This window comes from Fukomys damarensis, unplaced genomic scaffold (assembly GCF_012274545.1).
Source record: "Fukomys damarensis isolate Sample0158 unplaced genomic scaffold, DMR_v1.0_HiC HiC_scaffold_17, whole genome shotgun sequence".
In the NCBI taxonomy this organism is placed as follows: Eukaryota; Metazoa; Chordata; class Mammalia; order Rodentia; family Bathyergidae; genus Fukomys; species Fukomys damarensis.
This window is the reverse complement of record NW_022900929.1, coordinates 42,344,988-42,356,898: the sequence shown is the minus strand read 5'-3', so window position 1 is coordinate 42,356,898 and position 11,911 is coordinate 42,344,988. Positions and strand designations below refer to the sequence as shown.

General features: G+C 43.0%; 1 protein-coding gene across 1 annotated transcript in view; it reads right to left on the bottom strand.

The window, feature by feature from the left end:
* The window catches only part of Ryr3 (ryanodine receptor 3), a 376,321-nt gene that overhangs the window by 18,639 nt on the left and 345,771 nt on the right, over positions 1–11,911 (bottom strand). Inside the window, exons 90-96 of the mRNA XM_033765294.1 lie at positions 11,283–11,387; positions 9,470–9,551; positions 7,485–8,815; positions 5,611–5,669; positions 4,467–4,638; positions 3,336–3,422; positions 1,452–1,655 (exon numbers count right to left, since the gene is read on the bottom strand). Coding sequence (XP_033621185.1) covers positions 1,452–1,655; positions 3,336–3,422; positions 4,467–4,638; positions 5,611–5,669; positions 7,485–8,815; positions 9,470–9,551; positions 11,283–11,387 — 2,040 coding nt within the window. The remainder of the gene's footprint in view (positions 1–1,451; positions 1,656–3,335; positions 3,423–4,466; positions 4,639–5,610; positions 5,670–7,484; positions 8,816–9,469; positions 9,552–11,282; positions 11,388–11,911) is intronic.

Here is an 11,911-nt window from a genome sequence, read left to right as displayed (position 1 = left end):
TCTAGGTCACCAATCTATATGTAGACCAATCCATCAAGCTGAGCTCTAGGATTGCAAGCCAAGGAACAGTAGCCAACATGCTAGGGTTTTTTAGGCAGTATTATATGCTACTCATTTTTATAGATTCGCAAACAGAGGACCAGGAGGTTAAGCAGCAGAGCTGCTGAGTCACACCCAGTCATCCTAGCTCTAGAATCCGTGCTTTCCTAGTTTCGCTGGGGTCCATAGTGTGGCCTAGGGCACACAGTCTCTCTAGCAGGGTAGTCAGACTTCCTACATGACCTACAGTTTATTAGGGGAAGAAAGACTGCAAGGACAGATATAAGTTTCCTGTACCCTTGTCAGAAAGAAAATAGCCTGGAAATCAAGGAAACAGCTTACTTAAGAAAAGTAAGGAAAAAAGTATAATGAAAGTAAGCAAGGAGAAAATAAATCAGATATGTGGAAATAGAAATGGACCCAAAACATCAGAAATTGATTTTTTTGAAGACTGATCTGTCTTCTGTAGTGTTTAAAGGTGGCTCTGGCGCTCATTCCCTTGTGGAGCTCCCTATGCAACAATGACTCTGAGCTGGTCACATAACTTGCTTTTAGCAACAGAATGTGGGGAGAACCACACTAGCACTGTGCCAATTCTGGACCTCAAAAGGGATACAGCTTTTATTCTCGCATCACTTTTGGAACCCTAAGCAAGCCATGCAAGACAGCCAGCCACTCTAAAGGAGAGATCACAAGGAGAGGTCATGTGAAGAGAGAGATACCCTGAGTCTCCGTAGAGAGGAGAGATACTTCAGCTATGCCAGGTGAACCCAACTTGTCCCATGTTCCCCAGTAAATATGCCAGGCACAGAAAGGTACCATCTTGGCCATTCTCATCCAGCTGGGCTCCCAGATGGCTGCAGACAGTGCTTTCCCAAGGAGCAGAGGAACTGACCAAATGGTCCCAGTCAGTGAGAGTCCATGAGATAAGATGGCTGCTCTTTAAGAAACCGGTTAAGTATGGGCTAACTTGTTATGTAGCAATGGGAAACTGAAACTACTGTTTTACACCAATGAAGTTTCTTCTCCTATTCTGAATGGTTACAACCTAATAAAGTGCCACATTAATAAACATTCCAAATTAGTTTAAAGATCAGAAGAACCTATCATGACTCAGTCCAGTGACACTAATGCTGTGAAACTCAACAAGAGGCATCTGAAATGGGACTCCTAGAGCAAGACTTAACTTGAATGTACAAATGCCTGGTAAGTTCTTACTGGTTTTGATTGAAAAGCACAGGGTGGGGCCTGAGATTCTCCAATTGTAAGGAGCATCTAGGTGACTACAGTGCTAATGCTTCACAAAACTTACTGTACTGACAAAGTCTTACAGAACAAAGGATGAGCTGGGCTAAAACATGATATGTTTTCCTCAAGGAGGCAAGTCAGACTCAGAATGCCAGGCAGCTCACCTTGAGGCAGTAATAGCCCACAACACAGACAAGCGAGATGATGGTGTGGACAACAGCCAGGGCCCGCAGTGTTGGGGCCATATACCCGGTGCTCTCCTGCAGGACAAAGAACACCATCGCTTCTTCTTCTTCATCATCATCGTTAAACGAATTCCACAAGTTTGCAACATCCTCGGTCTCTTCCTCTAGAGGTTCTTCGGTGACCTGGTCCAAGACACACACTCACTTAGCAACATCAGGAGTAGCCTCAGCCACTGGGCTCTCCCTACATATTTTTATTGTGCAAAAAAGTACTGGCTCAACATTATTTGCTGCATAAATGAGGCTTTTAGGTAACTCATGAGTAGGAATCCCCTAGTATCTAACAACTGTAAATAAAAATTAAGTCAGTTAACATTGCTTTCATTTCAATCTATCTCTTGAAAACATTAAAATTAGGGGCCTTTTACTATACCTGCTACAGTCCTTGTGCCCTAAGAGGTAATCTCTGAAATGCTGCGTGGCCTGAGACCTAACACAGATACACACAGGCACACACTTGCAAACATATCTACCCACGCTTAGCATTTTCCATTCTTTCTGAGAGTTCATTTACATCTGTGGCTTCCACTGCCATACTCACATGTACAACTCTCACATCTACCTGTACGAGGCTTTTGCCCTGTAGCTTTCACCTGCCCGTTGGCTATCTCCACCTGGTGGGCTGTCTGGAATCACTTGAACCACAGCATTTTGGAAAGCAAGCCCTTCACTTTGCTACAGACTTCCATTTTTCTTTTATGGGCAATAGAAAGCCATTAGTTTGTCAAGTGGAAGGCTGATATAGATAAAACACTTCTTTATAAACATCAGGTTGGTGCTTTTAAATAGGAAAGAGAGAGGCAAAAGATAGAAAAGCAGTTACAAGCTATGTCGAGAATCTGAGGAAGGAGGAAAGTGTGTGTGGGGATAAAAGAGTAGGGTGAAATATGTATCTGTACCCATTCCCCTACATGAATATAATTATTAAGTAGCACAAACATATACTAATAAAAACTCATAAAAAGAAAGTGAAAAAGAATCTAAGACCACTGGGGATTTAGCTCAGTGGTTCTAGCGCCTGCCTTGCAAGCCCAAGGTCCTGAGTTTGATCATTGGTACCCCCTCAAAAAAAAGTACTGAAAAAAGGGCTAAGGAAATAGCTCAGTGCAAAGGCTGTGGGTTCAATCCCCAGCACACACACACACACACACACACACACACACACACACACACACACAAAAGAATCTAAGACCATTCTTGGACTGGGGATTTAGCTCAGTGGCACCACACCTACCTGGCAAGTGCAAAGTCCTGAAGTCAATGCCCAGTACAAAAAACAAAAACAAACAAAAAAACTCTAAGACCATTCTTTAATAGTTTTTATATGCCCACAACCTGAAAGACCCACTTACTGATGTTCAAAATCTTCATTATCTTGATGACTACCTCTCTTCTCAACTCCTGTTAATTCTTTCTTCATGATGGTTCTAATAAATGATCCCACTCTAATGGCTCTCAGTTATTTCTCAAGGAAATAACTATATTTGTTTATTTTAAAATAACCCATAATTACTAACAAAAGTACCACACAGTGGGTCTCAGTAAATATGTGAAGACTAAATTAAGCAATGACTAAACAAGCTTCAACTACTAAGAAGTGCCCTACCTTGCTTCCTTGTCAGCAGTCTCCATTCTCCCTTTGCTAAAGATTATACACTTTTTAGATACCAACTCCTTAAGCATTTCTTTAGATAACAGAGCTGGTGCAATAATTAAGAATATTAAATTCTGTTATGTTTGCTCTCACATGTGATATCCTTAATATGCAGCATATTTAGCAAGTAACCACCAAAGAAGTATCACCTTATAAAAAAGCAGGATGAAGTTGATAGCGAAGGCTACAAACAGAGCAAGGAACCTCAGGTTGTAGAAATTTCTGGCCAGGTAGTGCTGAAAAGAAAAGGACAGGCAGAAGTAGAAGAACTTTGGAAGGCGAAGAACTTCTCTGTCTCATCAAGTGATCTGTTCTTGTTAGAGTTTGCATAAGAAATTGCTTTCTGGTTACTACTTTTCTACTTCAATCTTTCATTTCTTTACAAAGGCAGGAATTATTTGGGGGGAACCATATATTTTGATCCTGCCCATACTATCCCTTGGGGGAGACCAGATGCCTAAAGGTGCTAGCAGTGGAGGTGCTATGTGTTTGCATGATCACTCCATACCAGAAGTAGTCTGCTTGGAAATCATGCATAGCTAGACTCATAAAATACCCTTTAACACGTGGCCCCCACCTACCCCAACCCTAGCACAGCCAAACTGTGGTTAGAGTCCTTGTCGCTTTTTAAGTTATAACCGCAGCAACCACCTTCACTCCTTTCTCAGGGTGCAATACCCATTTTCATTGTCATCTTCCTTCTCAGAAAAATCATCACCTGAGGACTGTAATGGCAGCAGCAGGGGAAAGTTCCAGTCCTTCTGTGGAGGGGGGTGCTCAGTAATAGTGCCAGGGAAGGGGGAGTCCTGGCCATCAGCAACTATACCCTGGTGGTCAGTTTATCAGAGAAAAAAAATATCGCAAGCTTGGCTGAGGTTTCAGGACTAGTTGGGAACCTAACCTAATGTGGGAAACTTCTTTTCTGTATAGTTTTGAACTTTTGCGCCAGGCTCAGCCAACCCCCCACATGAAGAGCCATGACATGAAGTGCCAACTAGAAAGAGATTCCCAATGTACTGGTGGGAAAAAAAGGGCACAGGACATGACAGTTCTGCTGTGGGGCAGAGGTCTGGAGGGCTGTGGCTTTTCCCAGGTAATTCTCCTTTTCTTACCCTCCAACACACAAGGAATACACAGAGAAAGAAGAAGAAGGAAAGAGTAGGAATGAGACAGGGGAGGAAGCAGAACTCAATAAACAGCAAAGCATCAGTGGCTGACTTACTGAGGTCAGCCTGGCTAACGTCTGTACCAGAAAGGGGTGCACAGGCTGGAGCACCTACCAGTAACTTGGTCTGATAGATCTCTAGCCCTTTAAAGAAATTGGCCATGAAGGCTTCTGGTTTCTCAACCTTCTGACCACGCCGTCGCTTCTTTTTCTTTGACACTTCTGCCCACAGGAGCTCTGCTGGCTCTTCCTCTTTGGCTTTGTCTTCCTTTTCTCTGTCTCCCACGCTATAGGGATGAGAAACCCACTCAGCAGGGGTGGAGAGAGGTAGGTCTGGCCCAGAAAGACAGGCTAGAAGTTAGACAGAAATCTGAGTTTAGACAGGTGGGAGATGGAACTGTTCCTCAAAAGTGGAGTTCTCAGGTCTTTACCAACCCACAGAGGCTAGATACCAAAGTTTGATTAGATGGGGAGGGATCATTCTCTTCTTCCAAATTAGGCTTCACAATATTTTTTCAGAAGTTATTCTTTCTTCTTTGTAAATAGGGAAGGGAGGAGTGGGTGAAGGGAGGACAGGGCAATGGGGGAAAAAATAAGAACCAAGATAAGTCGCATGAAGGTACAAGGTCCCAGTGATGACCGTAACAATATTGTATACCTAAAATGAACCAATAAAGAAAAAAGAAAAAGAAAGCTATTCTTTCTTTTCCAAGCTTTCTTGGAAGTTAGCAATAGTCCCCACTCTCCTAAGCTTGTGGCAGGAATTAAATGAAGTATTTATAAAAGAGCCTAGTACAGGTCTGACAGATAACAGGGATTTAATAAATATTAGACACTATGAAATTGCTAAATGTAGGTGTTTTTGATAATTTTTTTGATCAAACAGTGAAACTCTGATCTACCATTGAGATTATAAAGTTATAAATAGAATAGGTATGTTATAGAACCGAGGTGAAACAAAATATACCCAGGCTGAGCTGGGGATTTAGCTTAGTGGTTCTGCTGCCTGCCTCGCAAGTGCAAGGTCCTGAGTTCGATCCCCAGTATAACCCCCCCTTCAAAAAAAACCCCCAAAAACCAAAAGAACCAACCAACCCAACAAACAAACAAAAACCCCAAAAAATCCAGGGCTTGTAGTGTGTCTATTGCTTATATTGATAAAAATCAGGTTTTATATTTACCACAGCAATGGAATAGGAGGCGCTATTGAGAACTATCTGCCACAGTATTTAGCATAGTTCATGCTGCCAAGAACTTACTCTGCCTTTTCAGATTCTACTTTTCCTTCTGCTTCATCTGCTGCCTTCATCTCTGCTGCCTAAAAAAAATGACAACCAGTTAAGGTTTCCAGCAGGAAGTGATATCATCAAGAGCCACGTCACTGTTAAATACTTCTTGGTTTCAAGTCCTAGGTCTTTTTCCTCTTTAAATTTTAGCTTCTCCAAGAGCCACAGAATGTAGGTGTCCTGCTACTTCTTAAGCTATTCTCAAAAGATGCCAAGACAGAAAATTCAGCCTTTCAGAGTTTCAATAGTACCTCTATTACTCAACCAGGAAACCCGTGCTTGAATCTTGTGAGAGCCCCGTGGCAGTGGCCCTACTGCCCCCAGGGATAAAAGAGATGAGACACAGATTGAACTAAGTCTAGTCTAGAACCCACACCTACCCAGTATGCTTTCTGTTTTTCCTCAGTCTTCTTGCCCCCACCCTAATCCCTCGGGATGATGATCACCATACTTAGAATACAGCCAGGTTCCTCATCAAAGCCTCTACATCCTACACGATCCTGGCCTTAGCTTCCTCATCTTGTACTATACCTCATTTGTTGTCCAAATACTCTGCCCTTTCTTTTCCTGGAACATCCCAGATCCTTTTGTGTGTTAGGGTCTTTCTGCCAGCCATTTGCTCTGCCTAGAGATGACCGCCCTAGCTCTCCATGTGCTCATCCTTTAGGACTTGTTCAGGTGACACATTTTCAGAAGCCTCCTCTCTGCCCTAGTTATAAGTAGGATTTATGTCCACCCTGTTAGCTTGTTCATTCATCTTACCATGCATGCAACAGTAATTATTTATTTGTTGTCTTCTCCTACCAGAGTTTAAATTTCACAAAAGCAAAAATGTTTCTTCTGTTAACCAAGGCATTCTTATAGTATAGAACACAGGTGGGCACATAAGAGTCCCAGATTGAATCTCTTTTATGTATCAAACTGTTCTGGGTTGTAGGCTCCATCAGGGAGCAAATCAGAATGAATGAATGAAATGGTAAGAGTGCCTATGGTTCTGATGCTTTCTTCCCAGACTCTCCATATCAGGTAAGAGTTCTCACCTATATACACATTTCCATTTCCTGACATTTCTCTTTTCAAACAGTCTTCATGCTTATATTGACTTGTCTATCTTCACTAAACTACAAGGACAAACATTTCTCATTGACCACTGTACTCTCAGAGTCTAAAACAGTGACAGATGCATATTTTCAATAAATAATAATAGAATGAGTAGATACCAGTAATCATTGGCTACTCATTGTTCGACGCTTCTCTAATATCTTTGCTGCAGGAATGGCACTGTTGGTTAGATGTTGCAAGAGGAGAAGCACTCAGAACCTTCCATGGTCAATGGGCCTGGAACAGCTGCTATCTCACCAAGTGACTGACCTAAAATCCTGCTTGAATAGTGGGAGCATCACAGGATAAAAATGTTCCAGGCATGATCAATCTCACTGGGAATCTACACCAACCCTTGTGATATCATGTGGACCTTTGAGTATATTTGTAGAAGTATTATCTCACAAGAAAACCCTCTTCTCACATTACATCTTGTTTTCTATGCTTTTCCTTTATTGGATAAACCTTTGGACTGTGAAAACTAACCTAATAAAAGCATGAATCAAGGTAAAGGCCTAAGATCTTTTGTATGAATGCAAACACTAATCAACTAAACACCGAGATAGCCAGCTAAGCCTCAATTTTCTCAGACATGGCAGAGCTGGAGGTGTAAGACTGGGAGGTAATCATAGCAGAACCAGTGTCTAATAGTTTTGGCTTCTAGGCAAACAGTGCCTGTACTAATTGCAAAACATAGTAACAAGTCTTTTGGGGGCTAAAGAAAGACAGAAACAAGTCATGCTTACCTGTGCTTTCCTTTTCTTCTGCACAGTACTCTCTAACGTAGGGGGCTCATCCTTGCCAATAATTTCAGAGAGGTCACCTAAACCCACTTCAGGCCCATGCTTTAGGCTACCTTCTTTCTTTGGGTGGAGTCCAAAGAGGTCTGACATGATGTCTGCGTCTCCCTTGTCACCCTTTACACAGTGCACTAGCTCAGGAGTGAGACCTGGCTCAACCATTTCTGCCCTCTCAGCCTCCATAGCATCATCATGGATCCCAAACTGGGTTGGATCTGGCATGTCACCCAGGATCTTGGTCACTCTGATGTTTTTTGCCCCTTCTACTAGGCCTCCTCCAAATACTGTATTCCAGAGGATCTGAAAGATTCCTCCTAATATGGTGAAGAATATCTGGAATAGCCCCACAAAAAACACCCAGTAGAAGGAGAAGAACACCTTCACCAGCTCCTTCGCAGCCATCTTTTTCACATCCCGGTACTGCTTCCTGAGGTTTCTCAGGGTTGCCTTCTTGAGAAGGTTGGAAACATTTTTCTTCGCTGAGGCACAGGCCATGGCAAACGCAGAGGCAGGCTCGAAAGACTTTTCTTCCTCCTCCTCGCCCTCCGTTTCTAACACATAAGGAGACTCTTCATTTTCTTCCCCCTCTTCTTCCGGCCTCTCTGCTGAATCAGATTCGGAGATCTGAGATGCCAACTGCATCTCAAAGATGGTGTCCTCACAGAAGTTCACGAATAGCTCCATCTTTTCTTGCTCCCCGCCTTCATTGACAACATCAAAAATGAACTGCCGCTTCGATTCCTTCACTTGAGGCTTCTCCCACTGAGTTCGACTGGATTCACTGATCTCGAAATAAACGCGCTCGATTTTCTTGGCCCCGCCCATGATCTCAATCCGTCCTAGGTATGGTTCGAAGTAACTGAGCACACTTTCTGCGGGGTCCAAGAGACACTTCAGGCGCGAATCATTGGGCATATGTTCAGAAAGATTTGTCAACAACACCGCCACGTTAAACCCTATGTCCTTGGCAGGCTCATGGAACCGGTCCACAAAATCAACGTAATTAAACATGTCACTTTCATCAGCTTCTGAACACGACAGGAGAAAGTCAATCTCTGACTGTGTGTACTGCTTTTGCCCCTCCATGGCCTTCTGGAATTCTTTTCTTGAGATGATCCCTTTACCATCTGGGTCATACTCTTTGAAGGCGTCTGAGCTGGTTAAGTCTTTAAGTTTCAAGAACATGTCAAAGAATTTCAAGATCATTTCTACGTTAGTAGATGATTCTACCAGCGTGTCAACCATTTGCTTGCCAATAGTTCCATTTACCACATTCCCTGTGAGGCAGGTTCAGAAAGACATACAAATATATAAATAAACCCAAGCCAACAGTTAACCAGTACAGTAGCTAGTTTTAGAAGACTTCTCTGCCAAATTAGTCAGCTCCTTTCTGACCATAATGATTTGGAAATGGGTAGGAGGGAGCAGAAAGCCATAAAGACTACACCACTAGGAACCAAGGGAGAAGAAACAATGGGAAGATGGAGATGGCCACATTCTGTGGCCTTTTGTTCTGGCCTGGGGCCTGGGAAGTGGTTTCATTATTAATTACTGGGGACATATTGGGATATGTGGTGTCCCTCTTTTCCCCCTAGGCTGAGGAGCGTGCCCAGTAGATGGCTGGCATACACACTGGCAGCCAGATGTATTGAGAAGCAATGGGGAGAGGGAGAGGGTAGGGAAGAGCAAAGCTTGGAGGTTTTCCCCAGTTCATTCTGGCTTTCCTATTGACATAAAATGAGTTGGTTTCAGGCTCTGTCCATCAGACCATGTGCCTCTCACTCATTTTTTTTCTTTCTGAGAATTTGACATCCTAACCAGTAACATATGGCATCAATGACCTTCCAGAAGGATCATCTGTGTGATTAGTAAGGTTAGTGTTTAGACCAATTACAGTTGTGTGAATGCCTAGTTATACCAAACAGCCCAACCTTCCAGGAGGGACAGAAGCATCACCACCATGTCCTGAAGGAGATCCAAGAGTTCCTTCAGCAGCTCGATCTGACTGGAATCCTAGAACAGAAACAGGAGATACCCCTGAGCTATCTTATCCCTCAACGAAGTACAGGGCAGTGAGCAAGAAGAGCCTGCTCTGGAAAGGTTAGGCGAAGGCTGCGTCAAGGTCAAGAGTGAACTTCCTTCTCATTAAGGACGAGGGTGTCTTATCCTCCACCCTCTGTAGCTTGGGAGGTTTGCCATAGCAGGACTCATCCAGCAGAACTTTACACTTTTCCTTTTATTGGTACAATCTGGCAGATATACCAATTGTCCGAAACTACTGAACAACCCGATCTACCAAAGACCCTTTAGATGTCTCTAATAGTTTATGTTGTCATTTTCTGTACTAGAGAATTATAGTGAGATTCATGGGGTTACTCTCATAATTGATAAAGGTATCAAGTTTATAGTTACCAAGGTGGTTCTTCTTCCTCTCTGAACTAGATCATGCTGATTCTAGCTGGTGGTGTTCTAGGAGGTACTGGTTCCTTAAAATTATATATAATTGAGGCTATTCTTCCAGGTGGTTTGGATACCACTCTGTTTGGCTTTAATGTCAGCAATACAGGCAGAGCACTGGTATGTAGCTCTGTGCTTCCTGCCTATGTCATAGTGGGAAATGATCCTTAGAAGTAATCAGGGTGAAATTCAAATTAGGAAATGATTTTGGAAAAGTGATCTGACACTAAAATTTTGAAAAACACTTTCTGGATCACATTTCTTTAATACATTCTCTCTCTCTTTTTAAAAAGACAGCTCTTTGCCTAGCCCTTCAAATTTCTGAAGAAATTTCCCCTGTATGGTGTGTGCCATACCTACGTAGAAAGTAGCACAGAATATTAGAGTTGAGAAGAGACCTCAGAGATCATCCATTCTAACCCTGAATATTTAATGAAAACAAAAACCAGAAATGGGCATGGCTTTACAAAAGTCATGGGTGTGAAGGTGGCAGGGCCAGGGCTCCTGTCTCCAGGGAGCTTCTATACCACACTGTTCTTATTGACAAACAAGTGAGCATATTATGCCAAATTAGCAGCCCTCCCAAGAACTCTCTCCTCCCATAAGGCCAGAGTCAAAAGGGGAAAAATGAAAGGGTTAAATAGCACATTCCAGAAGAGAGGAGGCAGATGTGACAGCCTTGAAAATTTTAGATACACATTATTTAAATCAGTGCTGTAAATGTTACTCTAATCAGCCAGAAACACATCCTAAAGTTCTCCCTCATGTGTTGCCATGGAGAGAGGTGAGGACTACTACATATGCTACATTTATTTGTTCACAATAAATGTGCTGAGCAATTCTGATTCATCTTGCCAGAGAGATGGGGAGAAGGAAAGGCAGAGATGAGGGAGGAGGAGGAAGTAAAGGTGAAAAAGAAAGTGTATATGGATGTCAGAGACATGCACCATTTGACCAATCAGAAGGATGGATATAGTGTTTGTACACAGACACAACAGTGACAAGAAAGCCAACAGGATTAGCACCATAGGGAGCAAGTGTTGAGGCAAAGAGAGAAGGTTGGTGGGATACAAGGAAGGAAGCTGCGTTCATGCCCAGGCCTATCTGGGACCCCCTGGAGGCATTCCACTTGTCTCCCAGTTTGGCCCTCAGTTTTAAAAGTGAGATTTAATCTGCATGGCTTTTTCCAGCCTTTGATCAAGCAGCCACATCAACAATGGAAAAACCAAGGGCCGAGGATCCTTGAATCTCATACCAACAGAATGTGTGGGGAACAGGCCACAGTACCTGAGAGAGCTTCATCTGCATGTTAGCAAAGACATGGAGGAAGCCGACCACTGCGTCCCACAGCCTGCTGTGAGCCAGACTCTGCTGGTTCCCAATGCAAGGGCCCTAAGGAGAGGAGGACATCCTGATTCTCCATCAGCATCACAGGGTGCACTGAAACCTGTTGCAGTAAGGGCATCTGATGCCTGCTCATCTGAGCAGATAGCATTTCCAAAAGCCATGTATTTCAGAGCACAATGTTTTTCCCAAGTTATTACTTTCTTTGCCCTTTTTGATCATAGGATATTATGACTAGGAAAACAAACAAACAAACAAACAAAAAAACACTAGGGATTTCACAGTCTAGTGACTTTCAGAGATTTTCTTTTAGCTTCCAGAAGCATCCTTCAAATAAGATCCTGTGCTGATGAACAATACTGAAACTATTTAAATGCTTCAGTGGATGCAGGGCTGAAGGGTATTCCTGCCCACTCTCACCCATACTTGTTTCCTCAGAGGCCTTCTCAGAAACTCAAGGGTTCTGGGGACACAGTCTGAAAACCAGGCTGCAGCTTGTCTACTGTTTTCAAGCAAAGATACATATGATGCTATGATCATATGACTATTTAATCAAGTTAAGCATGTATACT